Source organism: Mustela nigripes, chromosome 12 (genome assembly GCF_022355385.1).
Source record: "Mustela nigripes isolate SB6536 chromosome 12, MUSNIG.SB6536, whole genome shotgun sequence".
In the NCBI taxonomy this organism is placed as follows: domain Eukaryota; kingdom Metazoa; phylum Chordata; class Mammalia; order Carnivora; family Mustelidae; genus Mustela; species Mustela nigripes.
The window spans coordinates 59,298,702-59,325,914 of record NC_081568.1 but is presented as its reverse complement, the minus strand read 5'-3'; the positions used below and the strand labels follow the sequence as shown (position 1 = coordinate 59,325,914).

The 27,213-nt window shown below is 45.4% G+C and overlaps 1 protein-coding gene across 1 annotated transcript in view; it reads left to right on the top strand.

The window, feature by feature from the left end:
* Window positions 1-27,163, top strand: part of LCP2 (lymphocyte cytosolic protein 2) — a 43,457-nt gene extending 16,294 nt beyond the window's left edge. Inside the window, exons 4-21 of the mRNA XM_059417341.1 lie at window positions 3,129-3,194; window positions 3,651-3,682; window positions 4,292-4,329; window positions 7,183-7,381; window positions 8,451-8,548; window positions 10,096-10,162; window positions 10,266-10,349; window positions 13,347-13,372; window positions 13,488-13,507; window positions 13,602-13,709; window positions 15,070-15,100; window positions 17,272-17,284; window positions 18,072-18,201; window positions 20,137-20,186; window positions 22,217-22,311; window positions 22,918-22,995; window positions 24,664-24,819; window positions 26,432-27,163. Coding sequence (XP_059273324.1) covers window positions 3,129-3,194; window positions 3,651-3,682; window positions 4,292-4,329; window positions 7,183-7,381; window positions 8,451-8,548; window positions 10,096-10,162; window positions 10,266-10,349; window positions 13,347-13,372; window positions 13,488-13,507; window positions 13,602-13,709; window positions 15,070-15,100; window positions 17,272-17,284; window positions 18,072-18,201; window positions 20,137-20,186; window positions 22,217-22,311; window positions 22,918-22,995; window positions 24,664-24,819; window positions 26,432-26,554 — 1,414 coding nt within the window. The 3' untranslated portion in view covers window positions 26,555-27,163. The remainder of the gene's footprint in view (window positions 1-3,128; window positions 3,195-3,650; window positions 3,683-4,291; window positions 4,330-7,182; window positions 7,382-8,450; window positions 8,549-10,095; window positions 10,163-10,265; window positions 10,350-13,346; window positions 13,373-13,487; window positions 13,508-13,601; window positions 13,710-15,069; window positions 15,101-17,271; window positions 17,285-18,071; window positions 18,202-20,136; window positions 20,187-22,216; window positions 22,312-22,917; window positions 22,996-24,663; window positions 24,820-26,431) is intronic.
* The last annotated feature ends 50 nt before the right edge of the window (window positions 27,164-27,213 follow it).

Below are 27,213 nucleotides of genomic sequence, written 5' to 3'. Positions count from 1 at the left end.
CCCCCATCTCCTCCCCCTCCCCCCATCTCCTCCCCCTCCTCCCCATCTTCTCCCCCTCCTCCCCACCTCCTCCTCCTTATCTCCTTCCTTTCTCCTCCGTAAAATTAAAAAAAAAATTTTTTTTAAAGTCCAGGGATACTAAGAACAACACAATTGATTTCACCACCTTTTCAGACTATCAGAATCACCAGGAAGCTGGTTGGTGTTACTGCCCCCAGGCCTCACCCCCATAGGTTCTGATGGGTAAAGTCTACCACGAGCCTGGTAGTCTGTGTCATTCAGCGGTCAGGCTGGTCCGGGATTCCCTCACCAAGGCCAACGCTCTTACCTTGCTGGTGAGGAACTGGGGCCTAGGGAGGGCCGATGCCTTGCTGGAGGTCATATAGTAGGCGGGCTTAGGGGGCAGGATGTCACAGCCAGACTCTGGACAAGGACCCACACTGCGTCTTCCAGCAGCACCAGGAAGGGCCTGGGACTGAGCAGTTGGAGACACGTCCCACAGCACATTACGGCTAGGACTGCATGGGACCCACCTTGCTGCATGGCTCCCCTTCCTGTCGGAGGCTTCAGCCCCAGCTTGGGGCCCATTTATCCCTAAAACAAGGCAAAGCACAGTTATGTCTACCTGCTGCCCAGGGCTGGTATTAAGTGAGGCCTGAGGTTTGTGGGGAGGAGGAGGAATGAGTCACCTCCGGTCACTCACTGTCACTTGGTTCTCTCTGTGGGTGTGAGAGTGGGGGCCGGCTCTGAAGGTTTGCTTCCACCCCCCTGCCCCATCCACCTGCAGCGCTCCTAGCCGGCCTGGCAGGCTTTCTCTGCGGCCTGCCCCAACAGGAGGGTGCCAGCAGCCCCTGTTTTGCCCCACAACGGCCTCAGCCTCCCCCCCCACTCAGCATTCTGTCACCTCTCTGCTCCTCCTCTATAGGGCCTGCGGTTTGACATTTCCTTCCTTAGCCAGTTCAAGCCCCAGAAGCCTCCAGCATGGCTGCTAAAGATACTGGTGAGAAGGCCACCACAAAGCGGAGGAGGTCTTCCCAGGATCAAAGCAGCTTTGTGAGCTGGTCAGAGCCCACTGAGGTCTTTTGGAAGAGCCTCTGAGGGGCAGCCCCACCCCCTTCCCAGGGATCACAGCTGAAATGTCATCCCCAAGCTGAGGCCCCAGGCCCACTGCGCTGCTTTTCCATCGCAACCGTGCCCCACCCACAGGTTCCAGCCCCGCTGCCCGGCCCCCACCTCCATCGCCTGTATATGGCACAAACCTCAGCTAGAATTTCACTTCCTGCAATGTTCATTGTTTGTCTCTTTCCACTCGCATGAAAGCTCCCTGAGCTCAGGGGCCTCTGCATGGTTCACGGAGGCACCCCGAGCACTGGGCAGAGCTCCCAGTACCTTGAAGGCCCTCAGGGCACCCCGTGGAGTGAAGGCCTGTCTGTGTGGGAGGGGCTTCTGCAGCCACCAGGGCCTGACCCTGACTCAGTCAAGGTGTGGCCACCAGCAGGGCTCCCTCGGTGGCTCTGAAGGATCTGTTGCACCCCACATGGCCGAGGCGGGAGGAGAGGTACTGCCTCAGCTTCTCAAAGTAATCGCTTAAAGGAGACAAGAGAAGTGTGTCACAAGGGCTCTGGTGTTGTAATCAGGAGGCCAATGCCAAGTCCCGTCTCCTGCTTTAAAGCCACTGCCCCGTCTGGGCCCTGTGAAATCCCCGTGGCCACAGCACAGGGGAGGACTAAACCTTCCCCTTTTTCCTGTTCCATCCCCGTAAGTCCCCAGCGTGTTTATAAAACGTACCCTGTTATTCTATGGAGAGAGCAGGGCTCAAAGTAGCGATCAGCCACTCCCTGGGACCGGGGAGAAGTGGGGGGGCTGGAAGCCAGGGGGAGTGATGAGGGAATCAGGGACTAGTGGATGCTCAGGACCACATTTGCTAACTTAGCAAGTTTGTTTTAGGCCAAACTTGTTACCTTGTGATGGTCACATTCCTGAAGGAATGTAGGTCTTCGTTCATTCTCAGATGGGCCACAGGCTCACTGGCCTCAGCTCATGGGGAGCTCGTAGCAGAGAGGAAACTGACACAAGGCCACGGTGTGTTGAAAATGGGCTGCCCTGGTAATGAGGGAGCCTGGCTTCGGCAGAGGGGGGTTTTATCACTAGCCCACCCTGTGAGTCTCTGTGGCCTCATCTATAAAATGATATTGGTTTCGATCATCTTTGAGGCTCCTCCCAGCTGCCCCCAAATCTCTAGGAAGTACTGAATCCGTATTCCCTTGGTCTGAGTGTTCCCTTGGTCTCATCGGTGGGCACTAAGGAGGGCTAGAGTCTACTGTCCTGGAGCCCCGAGAGTCCCCAGGGATTGGACCTTTACTGCTAGGGTGTGCTTGAGGGGCAGTCCTTCTCGTGAAGGCCCTCCCTCTTCTGGGGTTTGAGCATTTGCTAGCTCACAACACCCGAGAACTGAGAGTATCACCAAGTATCTCCAAGTCCTGGCCAAGGTTGGCCTTAGGACATGGGTGAATCAAGGAATCTCCCACTCTTTAGGATGTGCCCTAACTGGGAACGTTCCTCCAAATTTTATTTAAAAAAAAAAAAAAAAAAAAAAATCCATGTCACTGAGGAGGAGGCAGCGGGGGATGGGGGAATGAAAGAAGCTACAGACCAAAGAACAGCTCAGCAGAGCTCCTGTCGAACTCTGCGACAAGCTGCTAGTTCCTCTAGGTTTCTGAGATGGACTGAGGGTTGCTGGAAGCCTGACATCCCCACAGGGATGTTAAACCAAGAGTCAGCCCCAGGAGCAGTAAGACAATAAAATACACAGTGGTCATATCTGGGTTGTAGGGCTCCAGAATTTCAGAGAAGGGGAGCCGGGGGAGAGCTGACAGGTCTGGCCCTTCCCAGAGGGTCTTTGAACTTCACTGAGGATCTGAGCGAGCCCAGAGGGTCTGCGGGGCAGGAGCGGGGACTGGTGAGGGGATGAAGGTGGGAGAACGTGAGAAGCAGAAGCCCCGTGGAGGCTGGTCCTTGCTGGTCCAGTGCTCAAGGTTACGCAGACGAGGGAACGCCAGGGCTAATGAGAAGGTTGGGCTGGGGGAGACATGCTGGTTTTGTCACATTGGCTATTTTTTACCTTGTAGGATTCTCAGTAAGTTAAGTCAAGAAATCAACAAGAATGAAGAGAGAAGGAGCATCTTCACACGCAAGTGAGTGGGGGAGCCAAGATTCCAGTAATGCTGTAAGGAAACCCAAAGAATTTTCAAACCCAAGTGGAACCTTCAATGGGAAGCACAGGATGGTTTCACCCCAATTTTTAACCGGCAGCCCTCCTCTGGCCCCAGGGTCTTGAAGCTGGTGCCAAGGAGGAGAGAGGGAGTTCCTTTTCTCTGCCCTCCATTCTATTCATGGGTCTGTGGGTTCAGGGGAACTTCCCTTAGAGATTCAGGCAATCATGAGCCCCCAGTTATGCCACCGATGTGACTTTGATAGTTTCCAGAATTTTCGGGCAGCCTGGTCCAGGTTGCTAAACAACAAGGACACCAGTCCTCGATGGTGAGATATACCCCGCTACTGGGGTCTCCTCGTGCAGGGCAGGATGGAGGAAAGAGGGAGAGGCCCCTCAGCCAGTAGCAACATTAATACAATGCTGTTTGCCTTTGCAGACCCCAAGTCCAGCGGTTTCCTGAAGAGACAGGTAAAGGTGTCAGGGGTGGGAGTGATTGCTTTTGGCGGCGACAGGTACTTTGGTTCTTCTGTCTGCCAGTTACTGGGGCTCCTGGGGTGTTGTGCAGGTGACCTTACTCATTTGCCTGTCAGGCACTTCTTTCCCAGAGAGAGGTTTGGCTCCAGGCTTCGAGCAGAAGAGGTGTTACTCTGCAGGGTGCCTGGTTTACGGCCCCAGCTTTGCTGGGAGCCTTTTATAGATCTGAAATGAAGAACTCTGGGGGGGAACATGGGAGGACCCAAGCTTAGACTGAGCGCCCGAGCAAAGCCACTGCCCCTCCATCTGGGTCTTTAAAACTTTAACGAAACTGTAGGGATAGGTCCCCTGTGTCTGTGTATTTTAAAGCCCTCTTGGGGGACTGTTCTGTGGTGAAATGTTGGGAATCACCACTGCCTTCTGGTAGCATGAGCTGCTCAGGTGGAAATTCTAGAGCTGATACTAAACCAGCCCCCAGGTATGAGGAAGCTCGGATGAAGGCCGGGGATGGACAGTGGTGTGGGGGCACAGCAGATGGGGTGGTGCTGCTTTCCTTCTAGGGGCTCTTTTTGGCACTGACAATGGTGTTATCTTCTTCTGCAGAAAGCCATGAAGAGGACAATGGGGGCTGGTCATCCTTTGTGAGTATGGCGTGGGCTCTCCTACCCTTGTAGCGCTTTGCATGGCACCTTTGTAATAAGGAACTAGCATGATGCCAAAAGGAGCAAAGTCTTCTAGCAAGATGCCAGTATTACCCTCCCCTGGGTGTCATAAAATGTGTTCTGTAAAAGCCAGATAGTAAATATTTCCAGCTTTGCCATCCACACGGCCTCCAGTTCATCTGCTCACCTCTGCTCCTATAGCACAAATGTAGCCATAGATGATAGCTGAACAATTGTGCTTGGCCGTGTGCCAATAAACCTTTATTTACAAAAACAGATGGTGGGCCGGATTTGGCCCATGGGCTAGAGTTTCAGATCGTCTCATTATTCACTACTATCACCCCCATAGCAGGACCTTTCCAAACTCCCTCCTCTAGATGGGATACACTAAAGTAGCTTAAAATAGCTTTTTTCATAGACTTAAGTCCTCACTGGTGACACAGAAGCAAAGAGATTTCAGAATCAACTATTAGCCCTAAAAAGACCTCAGGGAAAGTCCAGTCCAATTGGGTTTTATGTTGGAGGGGTCACAATGACTACTTTGAGAATCTGATGAACTCTGGGTATCCTCTCCCCAGAAGGTTGCTTCCATGGTCATTATGTTGGACTCTGGCTAAGAAACTCGATTATGGCTAGGAGCCCAGTGTGTTCATTTTACAGATGAAGCAGCTGAGCCCAGTGGAGAATGGGACTTACACAGAGACACACAGCTAGTTAGAGGCCAGCCTGGGGCCCAGGTGGCCCGATCCTCAGCCTAGTGGTCTTTCTGGTAAGCAATTGCCTCAGTGCCTTAAGGAAGCTGGTAAAACATGCCTTGTCCTATTGGGATTCTGACAAAAGGAAGCATTACGTTCAAAAATGCTCACCAAGTCTCTACTTTCTCTAAGAAGACAAAGGAATTGGCAAAATTTATTTTGGTATCTTTGCCACTGCAAAGGGCCATGTGGTCCCTTCTTGCAGGAGCCCAGCCCGAGGCTAATGTCCTTCGCGGTCTCCAGGGACACGGCTTTCCATTAGCCACTGCTTCTAGCACTCATGGGTTCTGGTGCATGCTCAGCCCTGCACAAAGCGCTAGGTGGGCAGGGATGGAGACAAGCCCCCCAACCCTCTGAGCCTTTTATAGTATGGATAACACTTACACACAGCAGAACATGACTAAGAGCAAATACATGCATGCAAACTTAGGAGTCAAATCACTGGGGAAATGCACTGTTTGAGAAGTGGAGAGGAAAAGCCTCTTATTGAGAAAGGCTTCCAGGGTAAAAGGCTGATAGAAAGTGGAACAATGGGGCTTGGGTATGTAGGCTGAGACAATCTAGGGATTCCTTTGTCAGTCAAGGGCAGTCACTGGGGCCACTAGGGAGAGAGGTGGAGACTACTATTCCCAAGGCCTCTGATTCAGGGGTTCCATCCCCTGCTCTCAAGTTATAGGAACACAGAAGACAGGATGAAGTCTTTTTTTTTTTTTTTAATAAGACTATCATTCTTCTTCTTTTTTTTTTTTTCCAAAGATTTCACTTATTTATTTGACAGCGAGAGAGAGAGAGAGAGAGAGAGAACAAGTAGGCAGAGCAGCAGGCAAAGGGAGAGGGAGAAGCTGGCTCCCCACTGAGCAGAGAGCCTGATGTGGGACTCGATCCCAGGACCCTGGGTTCATGACCTGAGCTGAAGTCAGAACCTTAACTGACTGAGTCACTCAGTCACCTATGAAGTCTTTCTCAGAGTTCAGGAAGACACTCAACCTTACTTTGCCTTCTGATATTTTAAAAAATATACCTCAAATCAAACATGAACACAGGAATCTTTCAACTGAACAATTTGGATGGTCTTTCTTAAGTCACCTAGCCAAGCTGTGAGGATTTCTAGGCTACTGGAAATCACCTTTCCTCGTCAAAATACAACCTCCCACAGCTTCTTTCCACACTGCCCTTGACTTTAGAGAACTGCCCTGAGCTCCCCTATTACCCACTGAACTTTGGTACAAGAGTTCTCAAGTGCTCGTCCCCTGCTGCGGCTGATGGTGCCACTCTGCTTGGGAAACCATTACTATGACTGTCCACTTTCATGAGCAGCCTCAAAGGCATTTGCTCAGTCCCCAGGGCTCGCTTTCCCTGAGACCTACAAAGGAGCATGCACAAAACACAACACAACATTTAAAATTTAGAAAGAGAGTTTCTTCTCAAAAAAGCAGCTTTAAACTCAGTGTCAGACGTCGTGAATAATAAGCTGCTGTTTCTCCGCACTTCGTTCTTCGCAAAAAGAATTGCACAGCCTTGACTCTCCCCTCTCAGACACAATTTAATCTGCCTTCTAATGAGCAGGCTTTGGTTATCTGGTTTCCCCATTAGCATGGCCTTCCACACTCACTGGGTTGTAATGAGAAGAAGGTTTTGAGCACAGGCACGCCAAGAAGAGAACAATTAACTAGCAGGATTGCAAATGCTTCAGGCGTTTAGCCTCCCTCTTGGCAATGCCCGGAATAAGAAACATGTTTCCTCGACACAGAGCTGGCTCTCCCACACCTCTGTTCCCGTGCCCTCCTCATCTCTTCCACTATTCTCTCTTGTGCCTAAAAAGTGTAGTGGAACATGCACTGGCCTCGTGGCCTAAAGGCCTTGATGGAGGTTCCAAGTCCATGACTCCCGGGCCCTGAGATCTTGCACTCCCCAACCTCAGTGTCCTCATCTGTGAAATGGGAGTGACCGTCTGACTGCTTCCGCCTCCCACGCCAGGACCGTCACGAGGCTTGGCAGAGAGAGGGTCCCTGAGGGCAGGCACCTGGGTGCCACGGGGCCTCCACAAACCAGTCTGTCCCCGTCACTGTGTTGGCAGGAAGAAGATGACTATGAGAGCCCCACGGACGATCAGAACGAGGATGACAACGACGACTACGAGTCCCCCAATGAGGAGGAAGAGGCGCCCGTGGAAGATGACGCCGATTATGAGCCGCCGCCCTCCAACGACGAGGAGGCCCTGCAGAACTCTATCCTGCCTGCCAAGCCTTTCCCCAACTCCAACTCCACCTACATCGGTAAGGCCCTGGCTGCCCTCGCCCGCCGAGCCGACCCACAGGAGGCCCGCACCCACGCGGTGCAAAGGGGTCCGTGGATGCCGGCTCAGCCGCCTCCTAGCTCTGTGGCTTTGGGCAGGTGACTCCCCCTCTCTGGGCCTCAGTTTCCTCATCTGTGAAATAGGATAATAAAAACGTAGCCCACAGAGGTTTGCTGGGAGGATGGGAACTGTTGCTGACAAATCACGGCCTCTGGTTGCTGATACCGATGCTAAGCTGCTATTTCGTGGTATTTTCCAGCAATAACTCACTTTGTGCAGGAATTAGGGACTCGAGAGTAGCTTCCTATTCCTCCCCGTCTTTTGGCCAACTTGTAGTTCCATGGCATTTCCACTCCCAAACGGCTATGGCTACGGTCAACGTAACAGTGCGAAGGGGCTTTGACCATCACTTGAGAAAATGGAAACAGTATTTAAGCTTTTTATGGTCAGTCTTTTCCTACCAGGCTGTTTTTCCCTACTTCATTTATCCATTCAGCAACGATGACTGGTCTCCTCTTGTGAGCCAGGCAGCATCCTAAATGGCGAAATGTGAAATTATCAGGAAGGAAGACATAGGCCTTGCCTCGTGGGTCTTACAGGCGAGGACTACTAGGCAGAAAGGGGGCTTCTGCACACTTGCCCAGCAGAGTGTCACAGAGTCAGCTAGAAAGTTGATGATCTAGACTCTGAACCAGCCCTCCCCCTTAAGGGAGGAGACAACAAAAAGAGGAAGTGGGAAGGAGAGGTCAGCCCAGAGCATTTGTGAGGGGAAAGAAGGGGACCCATGACCTGAGCCATGAAGGCCTAGTTAACCCAGGCCTGTGTGTGTGTGTGTGTGTGTGAGAGAGAGAGAGAGAGAGAGAGAGAGAGTCTGTGAGACCCAGGCTGGCCTCGGTGCTGGTGAGGGTCCGTGGGATAGGATGCTCCCTCCCCCCAGCACAATGATGCTTAGAACCCGGCAGGGGTCTGCCTGTCCTGGACAACACACCCTGCTTTGGTTGGCATTTCTGCTTTCATTTCACTACCCTACTGCTCTTGTCCTTCCGCAGACCGGCCCCCCTCCAGCAAAGCCCCGCAGCAGCCGCCCGTGCCCCCGCAGAGACCAATGGCTGGGCTCCCTCCTCCGCCCGCAGGCCGGAGTCACCCGGTAAGCCTCCTCGCTTTCTTCCTTGGTGCTATGTCCACTTTGATCCCTCCTTTGCCAGAGAGAAGACTCTACGTATCTTTATCCAATGCTGACTAGTAGGAAAAGATTGTATATAGGCTGGGAACCTGCAAGCCCAGGCACTTGCAGTGGTGGTGGGGGGGTGGGGCTTGGGGGTGATATGCTAGTGATTTTTACTTAGGTCGTAGGGCCTATCACCGACATTTTCTTTTTACCCAAAGCAATGTAAACAACTTCAATAATGAGGTATTGCTATTATTTCCCAGCTTTGAAGTTAATAAAAACTGTGAAATAAACTCAAGGGACCAAGGTTAGTAAGTCGCCCCCATCCCCGTCTCATGGGTCCCTAGCACCTTCTCTAACCTGCAAGACGTGCGCCACCTGCCGGGCAGAAGCGGAAATTCCGCGAGCCGTGGCTTGAGCCCCGGAAGCTTACAATGCAGGGAACCCAGAGGGAGAGAGACAGGCAGCAAACTGCCTCTCCCTCTTTCTTCAAGCTTACAGCTTCAGGTCCTGTGAGTCCAGTTAAGTACCCAGAGAGACCCCGAGAAATTCAGGCTAATATGTTAATAGTTGGAAATGTGTTTTCTTCGTAAGGGATCCGAGCACTTTAACAGCGGTGGCAATTACCAAAATGTCAGGGCTGGAAGGAATGTTGTTTTCCCCAAATCTCAAAATGCAGACCACACCACAGTTAGGATGTTTCATCTAAGCATATAAGGCTTTCTCCTGCTTGTCCAGTTTTCTTGCAAAGGGGCTCAGGGAGCCGAATTGATCTACAAAGCATTTTGCTTTGAAAACTGAAGGCCTCCACCTCCATTACTGGGATGCAGAATTCACTCATTTGGTCAACAGATCGCTATTTGCCACTACTGTGTGCCAAACAGTGTTCTAGCTGCTGGGACTAGAGCACGGACAAGACAAATAAGGTCCCTGCTTTTTATAACACTTCCATTTTGGTCAGGGGAAGACAGATACTAAACAAGTAAGTAGATGTATGCAAAAGACAATTTGAGCAGTTATGTGTGGTTAGCGAGACAGAAGACCCAGTAACATGATAATGGGTGTAAAGGTGACACTGAGCTGAACAGAATGGGCCAGTTGTGACAGGAGCTGGGCAAGGAACATTCTAGGCAGAAGGAAACACAACCACTGAGATGAGAAGTAGGGCATGAGCTTGAGATCTTGCAGGAACTGTAAGAAGACATTTGGAGGGGGAGCCCAGTAGGCACTGGAGAGAGGAGTCTAAGAAGTTGGAACAGTGGACACAGGATGAGTTTTTACTGTGTTCCTATGTGATAGAGGCCGCTTGAGGGCTTGGCAGGGGACTGACATGCTCATTTCCCTGCCATGCAGGTAATACCCTGGATGGAAGGGTGTGGGATGGGGGAACTCAGGTAAGAGGTTATTGTCCAGGAGAGAAATGACAGGAAAGTGAACAGAGTCAGACAGATTTGGGGCATTAAAGTCATAGGACTTGTGGATGTATCCTAATGAGATGCTGCTTAACATGGATCTTTTTAAAACAGCCACTCCCTCCACCCCAACCAAACCACGAAGAGCCTAGCAGAAGTAGAAACCATAAGACAGCAAAACGTAAGTATGGGGACTGCCCTCCCTTGCCCACCAGCACACCTGTCCCCTCAGCCCCAGCCAACGCTTTATTCTTGAAATTGACTTCAGTCTTTTTCCCTTCCAGTTCCTGCTCCTTCCATAGACAGAAGCACGAAACCTCCTCTCGATCGTTCATTAGCCCCATTTGACAGAGAGCCCTTCACACTAGGTTGGTATCTATTTGATGCATAGTGACAACGGCCAATATTTATAGAGTGCTTACGGCATGAATTTCGCATGCGCCACCACGATTATAATGGTACCAGGATGTAGGACTATGGGCATCATCCTCATTTCAGAGACGAGGCAACTGAGGCCCAAAGAGATAGCTTTCCCAGTTGACTCAGCTACCCAGTGATGGGGGTAGAGACTCAACCTGAGATCAGATGGACTGCAGAACTCCAACTGTCAGCCCTGTGCTGGGGCTGCCTCTTAATGGGAGCCGGGTATACCCACGTCTCATCGTCCTCCGGGAGGCTGGGCAGAGACAGGAGGTCTGGGAGAGCTGTTGTCAGCTGCCGCGGCTGCTACTAAGCGGCTTACTGACCGCAGGGACCATATGTGTTCAGAGTTGTCTCCTTATTTGTAAGGCAGCAGTTCTGTAGGGAGAAGATGCCTGATAAAACTCCAAGGTGCTATTCAAATGTCAGGGTTGTTTATTGTTGTCATGTGCAGTTGATCAAACTGTGGGTATCCTATAGTCCCTTCCCCCCAGAATCAGCCCAGAGTGTTCTTAGAGTATGGCCACCTGTCTATAAAGCTATTTCAAATTCAATTCTAAAAGTTAGCAACTGTTTGTTGAGCACCCCTCTGGGGGTGAGTACTTTACCTACCAAAAATAATTTACCTACATTATCCTCACAACGATCCAATGAAGGGAGTGAAGTATTCTTCCCGTTTTGCAGACAATGAAACTGAAGTTGACAGAAGTTGAAGAACTCTCCCACATTTGCATAACTCACTGTTGGATTTGAACCCAGGTCTTTCTGACTTCGAAGTGGGTGCTCTTTTTCCAGTGACATCGTATGACAGTCGGAGACCCTGGATCTTCCTTGCTCTGGGGTAGAGAGCTCTGGGGAGGGGGCTAGGAGTCTTGTAGGAGAATGGGCCCCAAATCCCGGCCACACCCAGCCTTCCTGACTGGCACTCCTCTCTGTGTGCAAATGAACCTCAGTTCTTTTGCTTGCTGCGGTTTCCCCAACTGGACCACAGCTCTGCTGACTCAGGCAAAGCTCTGTCAGCTGTTTTTGAATTCAGAATAGTCTGCTGCAGAGGACTGTTCAAATTATGTGACAATGGAGACAGGGAGATTCAAGTTCAGATCCCAGACCTGCTTACTATCAGAAGCAGACATCAAATCCTTCAGAGTCACCTTTTGAACAAAAGTTTCCTCTTAAAAGATTCTTTTTTTTATAAAAAATAGTTTGTGGGTTTTTTTTTTATTTTTTAAAGATTTTATTTATTTACTGAGACAGAGAGAGAGAGAGAGAGAGAGAGAGAGAACAAGCAGGGGGAGGGGCAGAGGGAGAAGCAGATTTTCCACTGAGGAGGGAGCCCAATGATGCGATGCAGGGCTCCATCCCAGGACCCCGGGATCATGACCTGAGACACCCAGGCTCCCCAAAGAACTGTTTTTAAAGAGACCCTTTCTTGACAATACATACTCTTGATTGCTTCCTTGTCCATGATGTTTTGAGAGTGGCTCTTAACAGGGACTCCTAACAGACTGTGCCGAGAGAATATGCATACATCAGAAGATTTAGAAAAAAAAAAAAGAAAAAGAAAATCGACTTAAGCCCAAGAATATAAATCCAAATTTTCTGCGTAACCCTGTAAAGTAGGGTTTCCATCCTAAGCCAGAGTGTTATGAATAATAGACATTTCTTAGACCAACAAAACTGTCTCCTACTGGGCAGTGAGCTCTTCACAGTAGGACGGATTCTTAGGACCTGCCAGGACCTGGGCTGTACATCCTGCTGTGAAAATCCCATCATTCACCTTGGGGTATTAACTGCACAGCAGTATGGGAGAGACGAGGGCAAGAGGAAGTATCTAGCAGTTGTCAGCACCTTTGGATTGTGTGCCTGACCCTGCATATAAATTGTCACCGAATCCTTACAGCAAACCTATGCATTTTTAGGCTGTAATCCTCATTTTACAGGTAAGCAAATTGAGACTCAAAAACCTTAAATGACTTGCTCAAGACACAGAGAATTTGCTCGAAGAGCTGGTTAAATGCAGTTAAGTGGTACTTTTTATTGTACTGGAAAAATAGGGCATATCTATGCGAAGGGACTTCAGACAGAATAAAAAATAAATTGCTTTGGGGCACCTGGGTGGCTCAGGGGGTTGGGCCTCTGCTTTTGGCTGAGGTTGTGATCTTAGGGTCCTGGGATTGAGCCCCGCATCGGGCTCTCTGCTTGGCAGGAAGCCTGCTTCCTCCTCTCTCTCTGACTGCCTCTCTGCCTACTTGTGATCTCTCTGTCAAATAAATAAATAAATAAATAAATATCTAAAAAAAATGGCTTTGACCAATTTGGCAATGCAGAGTTCTCAGGTACACCTAGCATTTCTTTAGGGAGTCTGCGTGTCGTCTGTTCCAAGAAAAAAGTAAAAGCATGAAAGAAACCAAACCCAACCAAAATTAAGACAAAATGGCTTGCACCCCACCAGGAGGATCTCTCAAAATGCTCTTCCCCAAATTAAAAGTTTTTCCAGAAAGTAAGTGTAATACTTTATGTAATGTCCAATGTACCACCCGATTGGGGTAAAATTAACCCCTCCAGGGCAAATATCAGATAGAGGAAGAAACTTAGGTTATACAAAAAACTTCTTAGTTGATGAAAGAGGCACAAAATCCCAAGGAAACATTCATCCTTCTTATCATCAGTTGCATGAAATCAAAGGTTGAAAAGGAGCCCAGAATCCAGAACATTGTGTGTACACAATTCTGTGTGGCTTTGGGCTAGCCACTTAATTTCTCTGAACCTGTAAAACTAGGGGCTCTCTGCAGGCCTCTCCCAGGTCTGAAGTCTATGATTCTCCAGTGCTCACACCCAGTCAGCCTGCTCAGGCCTGGGACTCAAGGGCTCATCAAACTAGGCTTTAATACCTTCTGCTTATCCTATCAAGTATTCAAGAACTGCCTGCTGTTTGTCCTTTACAGGAAAGAAGCCGCCATTTCCTGACAAGGTAAGTGCTTCCCTGGTTTGTTTTGGTTGTTTTTATTTTTGTTTTATTGTGGGTCTTGTCTTTATTCTTTGAAAAGTGTTGAGGACACTCACATCTCTTCCCTCCTGTCTTACAGCCCTCGGCCCCCGCCGGAAGGTAAGGTGCCCTGTTGCCTTTGTGTGAGGAAACATGGTACATGCCCCAGAGACACAGTTATGTTTCTCACCCCTCCTTTCTCTCAACTCTGCAGGCCTCTCGGGGAGCATTTACCCAAGATGCAGAAGCCTCCTTTACCACCAGCCACCGAAAGGCATGACAGGGGTAGCCCCCTGCCAGGGAAGAAGCCACCTGTGCCCAGGTAACTGTCTTCTGTTGCCCGAGTTCCTCATTTAGAGCGGTCACGCCAACAACCTGACCAGCAGTGGCCTACAAGGAACTGAAAATTGTGGGTGGTTTCGCCCCTGGGGCTTGAGGAATTTTGGCTTCTTAGGTTGGATGTCAAGTCCTTGGTCCCGTTGAAGGGGACAGTGATCTAGCAAAGAAAGGAGTGGAGAGATGCTTCCTCAGGAGGGTGGGAATGGCTGCTGTCTGTGGAGCACGTCTCCTCAGCCCGTCGAACCCATGCTCGTGTTTTTCCTTTCATCTCAGTACATAGGAACAGTAACTGGCACGTCATTTTTCAAGACAAGTAGCAGAGAGGACATAATTGGGAGAGGTTTTTAGGTCACTGTAAGCATCTTCCTCAATGTTCAGTCACATTTTATAATGGGAGAATACTGAAGACTGCTCTAATTTTTTTATATTTACTGTGAAGTCTTTTGGGTTCTGTGTACCAAAAGCGTACATGTATTGGGAGTCAGGCTCCACTGTACTCCTTACTCACTAAGAACATAACCAAGGCTCCTGTTTTTTCTCATCAGTGTAATCAGGCTTCATAGCTCTGGCTTTTGGATTAAATGAGGGCCACGGCTAGAAGGCACTGGAAAAAACCCTCAGTAATCAAGTTAATATTTGAATGGATTTTTTTTAATGGAATCTTCTTAAAAACCAAAATGAATGTAAAAAATACATAATGAACAAAATATCCATATCTTAAATAAACACATGATGGAAGGGCGGCAGGTGAAGCATCTGACAGATATCCCCCTGCCCGAGGAGAGCCTGACGTGGGCCCAGACACACAGCTGCCTGCCAGAGCTCAAAGGCAGCTGTCACCAAATCTGTCTGACTAGCCTGTGCAGCTCCGAAAAGTCCCAGAGCAGTAGCATTTTCCAGCTTCTTTCCCTTCACCTGAAGGGTGAGCCCCAAGATGGCTGTTTTAAGACATCAGCAAAGGAGAATATTACCTAAAATGTTTTCATTTGCTTGGAGAAACATCTACTCTGAAATTTAATAGCTACTAAAGAGTTAGTTTGCTGACTAAACCTTTTTTATATATATGTAATTATTTGCTGCAGTAGCTCAAAGAATAAGGGCTTGCCTAGCTCAGCTCGTAATGGTGACAGAACACTGAGTCACCAAACCTTCCCTCCACTCCTGCTCCCTGGCTTTTCTGCTGGGGTGTTTTTTGTTTGTTTGTTTTTTTCCTCCCCCATTTTGACACAGCTCAGTGGGTTTGATTTCTCATTATTAGAGTAAGTGAAGCTATCTGCTTTCTGAGGCTGGCTCGTTGGAACTCTTCATGTTCAGGTCTTTTTCTTTGCCCTAATTCATTTCAGGCATGGATGGGGACAAGACAGAAGAGAGAACGTAAGTACAAAATGCCATCTGGTAAATGCTTGGCACAGGGAAATTTAGTGCAGGCTCTGTGGAGCTTGGGGCCATGCCTTTCTCAGACTTCACTGAAGACCAGCGTACAGACCAAGGAAGGCACACAGTAGGCTTCTAAATACTGGAGCCTGTTGGGGCCTCCATCTTTTCTCCTGTCCACAGTGAGGCATTGCTTAGCTCTGGTCTGTCTGAGAGCTCCCAGGGTGGCTGGGTGAGTCCCAGCCCCATCGCCAGGTGATAATTCACAGGGTAAAGTAACCATAGCTGGAGGGAAGGATAAAAAGGAGGGACGGATGCCCAAGAGTCTAGGCCTCGCAGCAAAGTTTACAAGGCCTCTGTTTTGCCTTTTAATAACTTCATGACCTGAATAAGAGGGGGAATAGCAGTTATTGAATGCCTATTGTGTGCATGTCGGTGAGCTAGTGGCTTTTGGATGATGACCTGTTTGCCTGGGGAACAACAATGAAAGTTTTAGGTCAGTTTTAGCAATGAAAATCTTATGTCCCAGAATCCCCATCAGTTTCAGGCAAACTGGGACTGGGGTAGTTGGTCACCCCAGCTTTACACGTTTTGCATTTAATGACCCTATGAAGAGTCATTGTTTTTCTTTTACTAAGAGGAAATCAAAGCTCAAAAGGGTAAGAGACTCATCACAAGTTGCATAGCTAGTGATTAGCCAGATAGGAATTCAGGTCTGTCTGGTTTCCTTTACACTATAAGCCCTCTGAAGGTGATCACACCCCTACCCCTGTTTAAGGTCTTAGCCTACAAGTGCCTGCTGTCTTGTAGCTCTGTGGTAGATGCTGTGACGGTTCAGATACAGTGCTAGGATATGAAAGACAGGCAGACCCACACCCAACATTGTAAACAGCATATGATCATGAAATGAGCTCTAGAGGGGAGGCAAGATAGTAATTGATGGGGCTTGAGGGGTCAGGGTTGACTTCTTAGAGGTGAGGTTTATGATGTCATTGAATGGTGGGGAGGGCACAGAATAGAGTCATCCTAAAAGAAATCCCAGGCACATTCCTGCCTCAGGAATATACACAGAAAAGGCAGGTGGGTGACAATTCCTGTTCATCCTATGGGGACAGAAAGGATAGCATCTTGGCTGCAGAGTCACAGGGACAAAGAGGAGACAAGGTGGAAAGTGAGGGAAACATTATACTCATGAGGTTCCCAGCTTCTGGAAGGATCAATGCTCATGTCATGAGAATATAAGTGCTGTAGAAAGAAACATAACATGGTTGCTATGGGGTTGAAGAGGGATTTCATTGTGGGCATTCAGTGAGCCCATGTGCATTTATCTATGCAACACTTTGCTGGGACTCCCAGTTGGCCAACTGGGATGAACGATTCTGGCTATGACTCTTCTTATCTCAATGGTAGGACTAATGACAACTGACTTTCACTGAGCACGCCCCATATACCAGGCATTTGTAATAACCAACACAGTCCTTGCAACAATATTTTGAATAAGGTGATCTTTCTTCGCTAGTGTGTTGGCAGTTTTGGCCTGCTGGTCAATGGCAAAATCATTTGCCTCTTGGAACATCATTTCTCACCTAAGGAGTACAGCAAATAGCTCCTCCCTTGCCTATTTCACAGGTTGCCTGGAGATAGATGCTGAGCAGTGTAGACACCTTGTAAACCACATGGTCCATAAGGAAGGTGGAGTTGCTTTTAAGGGGCATGCTTTTAAGGAAGCTGAGCCTTGGGCCAGACAAATTAGGGGCCCAATCCATTTCTGTAACCCTTGGCAAGTTAGGACTCCTTCCTGAGCACCACGTTTCCATTTGTAAAATGAGGACGTTAAATTTTTAAAGGGTTGCTAGGAGAATGGGATGAGACATTGTGTATAAATCTTTGGGGGGCACATAGTAGATATTGCCACTATTATTGTGTCTTTTGGTCTTTTTGGGCACCTTAGAATCTTTTCTGAGAGTCTCAGATTGGAGTGTCCTTAAATGATTGTTTGTATTAAGAAATTGTGAACCTCTTAACAAGCTCTACTGTTCTCCACATTTGTATTTATTATGGAGACATACAACTGTTAAAGAGAGACATTTCTTTGATTAAGATGCAATTCTTTCAGGAATTATGTTTTGATGATAGACTAATACCTTTTTTCCTTTTCTTTCCCTTACCAGGATGAAGATGATGGTATGTTCAGAAAAAGCTTTCTTACAACTTATAACTCATTCCTTCATTTTTCTGCTCGGGCTTTCACATAGAATTATTTAGTACAGAAACACATGGGGGGCCTGGGTGGCTTAGTTTGTTGAGCATCTGCCTTCTGCTCAGTCATGATCGTGGAGTCCTGGGATCAAGCCCAGAGCTTCTCCCTCTGTCCCTGCTCTTGCTCTCCCTCTATCTCAAATAAATAAATAAAATCTTTAAAAAAAAGAATTAATTATATTTGTTAAATCAGTATTAAGTAGAAATATATCAGTTCATATACTGCATTATTTATCTGGGTTACCAAAGAGAACTGTTATGTTCATAAGTAATGGTGCAAATAATAGTACAGCAAAATTAAAAATTGCATACATGGTTTGATAGAAAAATTTCTAGTATTTATGCCTTCTAATACAGGAAAGGATCACTATCTGTAGATAAATGAGACAGCATAAAATTTGGCTTACGTAAAACAAAACTTGTGAATCATTTCTGAAATTCATATGGTTTCCAACTGACAATTTTCTGCCAAGAAAGCATTTCAAAAATAAAAAGATAAGATAAATGTATATTATAGAGAATGATATGGAATGGCCATGCTAAGGTGGCAAACCATCTAGAAAAACCCTGGGGGTGGGGTTCCAGCCTACCACTTCATAATTACATTTTATTTTTTGACCAGCTGTTTTTAACTTATGGGGGAGCAGTTCTGGAAGGTTCCTGTGACACTTGGATCCTGACAATCTGTTTTATTTTTCTTTTCCCCCCACAGTGCATCAAAGACCTTTACCTCAGCCCACAATGCCTTCCATGAGCTCCAATACTTTCCCTTCCAGATCCACCAAGCCATCACCCAAGCACGCCCTCCCGTCACCTCACATGCCTGGAGCTTTCTCTGAAAGGTCTGTGGTAACGTTGTCTTTCAGTGTTAACTTAACATCACACCAAGGTCCATTGATAAGAACTCATGTTGGGTGGTTTGGGGAAGAAAGAAATGAGCCAGTGGTAGCCAGGTCAGAACATGTTGGGTCTTCAGAAACAAAACCAGGCTGGGCACAAACAACCACACGTGTTAGTATGCTGCTGCTCTTGGAGTCCCTGTGCGTGGGATTGGAGGGGTACAGAATTGACTGCCCCATGGTACCCCTGGAGTAGTAATGGAGAATGCCTTCACTTTGTGAATTACACTCAAGAAACTCAATTAATTTAAGTACTTGGAGTTCATCCAGATCGAGGATGGGAGGACCTAGCAGATGCTGCAAATACACTGCCTAGGCTCTGTCCCTAGTAGGCCGGCTTTCTCAACAGCAACAGCGTTTCTCAAGGCCCACACATTTCTTCCTAAATAAGCCCTGGTGCTTTCCCTCTTGGCCTCAGAATCCCCAGGCCTTTATGTTCATTCTCTACTAAGCAAAGGAAGATGTCCAGCCCCCACCTTGGGTATGGGAGAAAACCACCAGCACGACCTTGCTACTCCTGCTAGATATCTAGGAGTCTCGAATTTTTTTCATGGTCCCTGTGTGCCTCTTGCTTTGATTTTCTGCTGTTTCTTCTCACTCTTCTCGCTGTTTTACTTCTGCCGTTTTCTCATTCTTCTCCATCCCTCCCTGGGCCCCAATGCTGTCCCTTCCCGGTGCTGAAGACCATTCAGTGCCATTGCGGAGCAGAGCAGAGCAGACAGGGTTGTGACAAAGTTTCAGAATGTAAGTGAGGTTCAGTGGGGTGAGGTCTGGAGCCGATGACCAAGAAGGAATTCTTGAGACATCTTTGGTGCAGAATGATGGTTTATTAAAGCATGGGGACAGGACCCATGGACAGAAAGAGCTGCTGTGGGGGGAGAATGTGAGGAATGGTCCATTATATATTTGTAAGTTGGGAGGGGGTTAGGGATGGTGTAAGTCTCTAAGGAATTTTGGAAGCAAGGTTTCAGGACCTTGAGGGGCTAGCTATTGTTGGGGAAAACATTATTACTGGTAATAAAACCTTTGTGTGAGACCCTTTAGATGTGTATCAGTGGGCCATATGCTTGGGAATGATTATCAACACATATCTTGGAGGGTTTAGAGATGAAGTTTCCAAAGGAATTGTTAAAGTAGACTTACAGGATCCTGGTTGGGGGTAGGGGTCGGTCAGGCTAGGATTGCCCTTTGCCCTTAACAAAGCCTTGCGGTGGGGGTGATTTCCTAGAGGAATGCCATTCTGCCTGTTTCAAGGGCTTGTCAGTGGGTAAGGAAATTTAATAATTTTTCTTCTGCCTCTGTTTCCCACATCAGTTGGGCTAGTGGGTGGGGGAATGGCTGCTCAGCCTGGAGCAAGCAATGCCTCCTCCCACCCGCATCCTTGAAGATACTGTTTTTGTCTGTCCGGGCCACCTGGCCCTCTCTGGGTTTTTCATCCAGCCACCTCCCACTCTGTGGACCATCAGGCCCCAGGATTCACAGTTCCCAAACGACATGCCCCTTCACATGTGCTCCTAACCAAAAGAAATGTCCTCTCCCCAGAGGACATCTGCTATTCCCCAAACAAAAAGGCCTTAAATTGCAGCCAACTCTTAAAAATAATCTTCCAATGCCTTTTATAGATTTTTATTGTTTTGGCTATCAGAGTCTATTAGCATTGGGGCTGACTAGCATCCCACTGACTAGCATCCCACTGACCTTGGGCAGGAGTGGGATGGGCTCTGTCAGCCCCTCCTCTTTGCTCAGCTGCTAAGGCTTCAGGGAGGGGTGGTAGTAGTCACAAATGAAGCAGCATTCAGTGGGTTTCCCTAACCCAGCTTCCCCATCAGCCTCTTCAGCCCAACCCAGCGTAAATCTGTTCTTTTTCTGTCTCCGCAGTAATAGTGGTTTCCCGCAGAGTGCCTCCCTGCCACCATACTTCTCTCAAGGTTTGTACTCTGGGCTCTAATGACCACTCCAGGCAATATGTCTCCATGACTGGATTCCTAACCATCCCGAAGCCTTTTGGCAAAGATCTGGTTATTTCCTAAAAGCAAAAAGATATGTTTTCTCATTCAATTATTTAATGCAGTTTCTGCCATGTGCCAGGGCTGTTGGAATGCTAGGATGCTACTACATAAAACACACACACACACACACACACACACACACCCTGCCTCAGAAAGGTGGCCTTGGCCTTAATCTCCGCACAGAGAGCTCTTCCTCCCTGCTATTTGTATTTGGAGCTCAGGATAGTGCCTGGCGTTCTCTGTAGTGTTAGGTTTCTATAATGAATCTATCCTTGAGTTGTGAGTTGAGGAACATGTTTAAAATACAAATTAGGAGAACCCAGCCCCCCCAGGATTCTGATTCAGTAAGTTTGGATGAGGACCTGCATTTTTAATTCCTTTTCTGGGTGTCCATGACAAGTATTTGCTGAGAGTGTTCTCAAACTTTATTATAAATACAGAATGTGTTAAAATTCTAATTCAGTGGGTCTGGGGCAGGATGTGAGAGTCTGCATTTCTAGCAAGTCCTCATGTGATGCTGTTGACTAACCTAACTATGTAGTTAGGTTTCTTTTATTCAATAAACAGTATGAAGTATCTGCCATGTTGGACTGCAAAGGTAGGGATAGGGAAAATCTGTTTAGGCCTTAGGAACCTTAAGAAGGCATCTGAGCAGGTCAGGGCAGTCTGTTCTGCTTATCACCAGGGAACACCATGGTGAAGAACCCTGCTAGGTTGGCCCAGGAGACCTCAGTCCTTCCCTGGTAATTCTCCTGGCTATGTGGCTTGGGGCAGCAGTTGGCCCCTTGGGGCATATTGATGAGGGAGGAACAACCCAGCAATGGAAACCTCCTGGAGTGCTTGTTAAATGCAGATTGGGTGATTCAAACCCCTCTCCCCCAGTGATTCTTACTTATGCAGAATAATGTTTGGGAATCACAGGTTCAAGTCCTGACCCAGCCACTAAGAGCACATGATTTGTTCAGGCTCTAGGAGCCTCTGTTCCCTCATTCTCCAAAGAAGATAATACACATCTTGCGGTGTTGCTGTGAGGATTAAAGGTAGGGTACAGGGGTGCCTCACTTAAGGCCTGGGCAGAGTAGTGCTGAATAAATATGTGTTGAACAATGAATGAATGACACATGAATAATTCAGAGACCATTCAGCTCACAGAATTTTTCAGTTCTTAACAGCCGTTCTGGCATAGAGAAAACAGCCTTGGCAATTACAAATCAATGCAATCAATCCTTTGCTGAGATTGGGAAACACATTCTCAGACTCAGAAAGTTTCAGGGAACCATAAACAAGACAATAAGACGTTAGGGAAGGTGAGGCACAAACACTGGGTAATTTATAGATAACTCACAGACTTCTTGATGGATTAGGTTGTTGAGAGGGTCTTCTGTGAGAGTTGAACACTTCTACCCCTTTAGAAAATTTTATCAGGCATAGTAGGTCACAAACCCTAGTTCTAAAAGCTAACAATATCCTCAAGGTAATTTCACCTTGTCTTGGATAACTTATATTTCTTCTTATGTAAACAAATGAGGACCTAATTCTCTTTATTACTGCATTGTCACCATATCAGTGGTTGGGAATCCATTTTGGTTGTGCTGGAGCCTATGAAAAACCGGTCTCTTGAATATTCTTTTTGAGAATCACATTTAAACGACTGCAACTTTTTCATTAATGGACTAGTTATTTTATATTATGTACCATACACATTTAAGAAATCACTCTAATTTGTGGAATTGTCCTCAAACTTTCACTGACATGGCTATAGAATGATGCCTGAACAGTCAACAACCCTTGTAGTTTTGAGCATGTGAACATTAATTTTGAAGCTATGGCTTCTAGAAATGTTAATTGCTGGGAACAACTGTAAGTACATTTAAGGGGGGGAATGTGTGATAATAGAAATGAAAAATAGCTTATAACAAGTTAACTTTCAAAATGCTATACTTTTGAAGGCCTTAACCACAGACCACCTCCTAGAGCCGAAGGAAGAAACTTTTCCTTGCCAGTTCCAAACAAACCTCGATCACTGGCTTCTGGCGAAGAAGAGGTATTTAGACATATATTTTTATTTTCTTTTTTTCCTAGCAAATAACCAGAACCTCCCATTTGATACTCCTTTGTATTTTATTATTATTTTAAATTACCCTTAATTTTTTAAAGTGAATTAAAGGGAAGGGATACAGGTGAAGAATATGTTCTTTTTTCTTAGTGTTTTTCAGACTCTTCTAATAGCACATGTGTGTTTTGCATTTAACAGTGAGAAAAAAAAACAAACCTATTTTTCATTTGTTTTCTAGCTTATGACCTTGAATAAGTCACTTAACTGCTCATTAACCCAGATTTTTCATTAAGTATATTATACTAAACTGAGGAAATTATTATGTCTATCTTTCCTGATTAAAGCTTCCATTATATATGGAATGCTTAATCTCAAATACTTTTGCAAACAAAGTCATGATAAAGAGCGGTTCATGCAAAGTATCTTCGATTTAGCCCCACATAAGTGATTCCACATTCAAATTAAGAAAACAAATGTTTCAATGCTCATGGAATTGAGTTGGTGATTTATGAAAATGATTACTTGGAGGCTTTTCTTTTCACTTACATATGTAACTGCAAAATTTATTCAGTTTTTAAAAATTTACATTTTCAGAATTCATTAAATGAAGAGTGGTATGTTTCTTACATTACCCGACCAGAAGCAGAAGCTGCTCTTAGAAAGATAAACCAGGTACTGTGCTAAAGTTTGTTTTTAAGTAGTTATAAATATTAATGGAAGGAGAAAAGGGGAACAGGCTTTTATTGAGGACCAATTACAGGCTAGGAATTCTGCTAGGTGATATTCATGCTGTAATACCAAGAGGACCCATTAGTGACAACTTTAGACCTACCAGCATCCATAGCAAGGAGTCCTGGAATCTGGGAAAAATCTAAATTAAGGCAATCATTCGGCTGGCAGAATCTGAGGAGATTTTTATTAACGATAAAGGTCTGTCTTGTCATAGGAAGCATACCTTATCAAAAGGAGATCCTTTCTTCTAAACTTCTAACATCTTACTGGTTCCATCTTCTTGCATCTTCCAGCAACTTTTTTGCCCTTTCCTCTAGAAATTTCTAGGTTAATTTCTAGATCTCCTATGGTCTGGTGATAAAACTTAACCTTAAATCTATACATCAGAGAAAGAAAAGCAAAGATTCTTCTTCATCTCTCACATTTTGAGTCTACAAGAATAGTTCTCAATCTTAGCTGCACATTTAAGTCACCTGGGGAGATTTAAAAATTCTGATTCTTGGGTTTCATCTAGAGAGATTTCTGATTTCATTGGTTGGGTGTTCTGTATGGGTTCTAGGAATTTTCAAAACTCTAAATTCTAGTCTGTGAATCACGGTCCACAGGTATATTTGTCGAATAGAAGAGGTTCTGAATGGAATTTACTCAATTGAAATAAAAAGAACATATGAAAGCCACTTTTGTAGATTGATAGCTCTCTAAAGCCATCATGATTCAACATACAAATGAGGCAGTAGTTTAAAGCTGCCTTACTAATTAATCCTATTTTGATATTAGATCTTTACAGTATAAATATTATGTAACAATAATTTATGGAGTGACATTTGAAAGTACAGGACAAATCACAACACTATTTTAATATATAGAAGAAAAAAGTGGTAAGAACAGAGGATGGTCCACATTTGTTTATGGTCAGATGTTTAATGATGAAGATGTGGTGATCATGAGGTTTTAAAATGGGTGAATTTCAGAGGCATTTGTATCTTTTCTGACTTTGGCTATGGAAAGAAAAGGTTAGTGAATTAGCACCCAGTAGTAGGAAGACAGATCTTTAGTAACAACAATAGAGTCCTTATTTTGTCTGGCTCTTTATCCACTCAACCACTTAGTATTTTCTTTTATTACAAAAAAAAGAGATTCCTTTTTCATCAAAAGACTTCAAAGAGATTCTTTTTGAAATTTGGAAATTTTTCTGGTACAATCTTTGCTGCTTCTTGACAACCAAGAAATCCATGACACCTGGGACTGTAACCGTTCAGGGAACTAAATGTTCACTGACTTGTCAACTGGTTAAGTTTCCAGATCTCTAGAGGCTTGTCCACTGCTCCTATAGGCAATACAAGTATAGCCTTTACTGGGGCACCGGGTGGCTAAGTCAGTTAAATATCTGACTCATGATTTCGGCTCAGGTCAGGGTCCTGGGATCAAGCCCTGAGTTGGGTTTCCCACTCAGGAGAGAGTCAGCTTGAGAGTTCTTTCTGCTTCTTCCTCTGCCCCTCTCCCTACTCATGCCCTCGTGCTCTCTCTTTAAAATAAATAGTTAAAAAAAAAAAAAAAAGAAGTATGGACATTTACTGCTCACATAATAACAGGAATTTATTCTTTTAGGATGGCACTTTCCTGGTTAGAGACAGCTCTAAAAAAACAATAACCAATCCATATGTCCTCATGGTATTGTACAAAGATAAAGTTTACAACATCCAGATCCGCTATCAAGAGGAAAGCCAAGTTTACTTGTTGGGAACTGGACTCCGTGGGAAAGAGGTAAGGAATTCCAGTTGGAAAACTTCTCCAAATCCTCTGTTTATTTATGCCTTTTCGAATACCTGCCAATGTGGAACCCTACTGTGACATTCTTTGGGAGTCCATACTATATGACAATGTTAGAGTAAGATCACATTAGTGAAGCCTGTCCTTTACTGGCAGGAAATAAAATAACAGTAACTATCTGTGCCATAGAGTCTTTCTCTATGGCTTTCTCTATATCTTTAATTCCAAATAGTCTAAAATCACATGTATAACTTTTAACTTTTAAAATTAAAAAAATTAACATTTAAATTAAATATATAGTTAGATGGTGTCAAAGGATAGTCCCTTCTATCATTCACCTCTCTAACATAATTTTAACGTAAGATTGCAGTGTACTTATAAGGCTATCTTTTAAAATTGACATCTGGAAAGGGGTAAAAAATAAAATTCTTATTGTGGTGACTATTTAAATACTTGGGTCATTTCTCACTTAAAATGGAGGTTTGGCCAATGAAGGTGGTCAAACTGCCAGAGAAATTTTCCTCTGTTTCGCCAGTGTTTACGTTAATTATTTTTTTGGATGGTAATTTAAAAAACCCTGCTTTTGCAAAGGAAGCTAGCAGCTAAACTTAAGCCCCAAACATGTTCTATAAGTTCAAAGTTCCAGGAGGAGGATCCACTGAATCAAACATTTCCAGAATGAAAAACAATTAAGCCTTAGCTTCTACTTTACTCCAAGTATTTTTAATTCATGATTATGTAAACAAGTAGGAAAAAGCACATGCTTCTGATGAAATGTTTCGATCACTGGTTCAGTGTGGCTAGAGCTGCGTAGGTGCTGCAGGGGCAGAGAAGTCTGCCCTCCAGAATTTCTGTTCATCTGGTGTGGACCACACCTTGCGGCTGTCCTGGAAGGAGGCATCCAGCAAGGTAGTCTCAGATGAAGTGTTTGATGTTGTCTGGGGTGCCTGTGTGTAATTCTGACCCCTGTCTAGAAGGATGGATTTTTTTTTCCAGTCTGGCCATCAGGGATAAGGTGATGAAGGCAATGGGTGCAAAGATTTGGCTGCAGAGCCTTTGTGAGCGTGAGGTGGCAGTGAGGACATAGCAGGGAGATCATGAAGGAATCATTTCTTCTGCAATGCTACGGATATCGGCTCCAGACACGGGGATGCTGTCTGACCTGATTCCTTATACCTCCTCACACTATTAGTGACTAAGAGTGAAGTAGGGATACAGAAACCAAAACCAAAGACACAAACAGAGCAACCCTAAGGCAAAGGTATCATAATTAGACCTCTTATTTATGACCCCCATAAAGTTAAAAAAATATATAAATATATATATATATGTATATATATATATATATATATACATATATATAACATAAATATAAATATAGACTTTTTATCCCGAATTTGTTGGTGCTGAGGAATTATTTTTTTCAAAGTGCTATAGTAGAAATCATTAAAATATTTCCCAAGTATTACACATTTTTTCTCACCATCCTCATGACTTGAAGAGGTAGGAAATTACACAGATTTAAAAAAAAAAAACAAAAAACTGAGGGTGAAATTCATGCTACTAATTCCAATGTTGATGTATCTCCGTATTTTGAAATTTTCAGGACTTCTTGTCCGTGTCAGATATTATTGACTACTTCAGGAAAATGCCACTTCTGCTCATTGATGGGAAAAACCGAGGCTCCCGATACCAGTGCACGTTAACGCATTCTGCCGGTTATCCCTAGCAAGGTAGCCAAACAGACGAACCTTCCTCCTGCCTCTGTTGCCAGCATGGGAAGATCAGTCAATGGTGGTAAATGGAGAAACACTTGGGACTGAATCAAACCCCTCAACATGAGCACAAGGTTTTGACCTTTCACATAAAAAAGTGTTTGAAATGAAGACTGTCAAATATCTCATAATTTATTTATTCTTCTTCAATGTTTGTAAAGTGCCTGTTCACACTTGAAGTCTAGTAGTGCACTATAATCATTCATTTAAAAATGTGTATTTTGAAATACCCATTTCAAAGTACAGAAGTTTACATAGCTACAGAAATAATTTGAGGTCAGTTTAAAAAAATGAAACAGTAATAGTTTTTGGTATCACATAAAACTTTTTTTTAAAAAGCCAAACCTTTGTTAGTCAGAGGCAATCCTTAGTTTTATACATAATTTGACAATTTCTAAAATTCAGTTTCTCGGCAGCAGTAATTTAAGAGACTTCAAACGATTTTGTCCTTTCTTATTTGGTATTTTTCGCCGGGGGGATTTTTGTGTACTTTTTTTTAATGAAAAGATAAACGCATGAGGGGATAACTTCCTAGGATTAAAATTAATTTGTCTTTTGCTTTACTTTGGTGTTTCTAAAAACTATTGACTTTGTTTAGTCCATAATATTATAT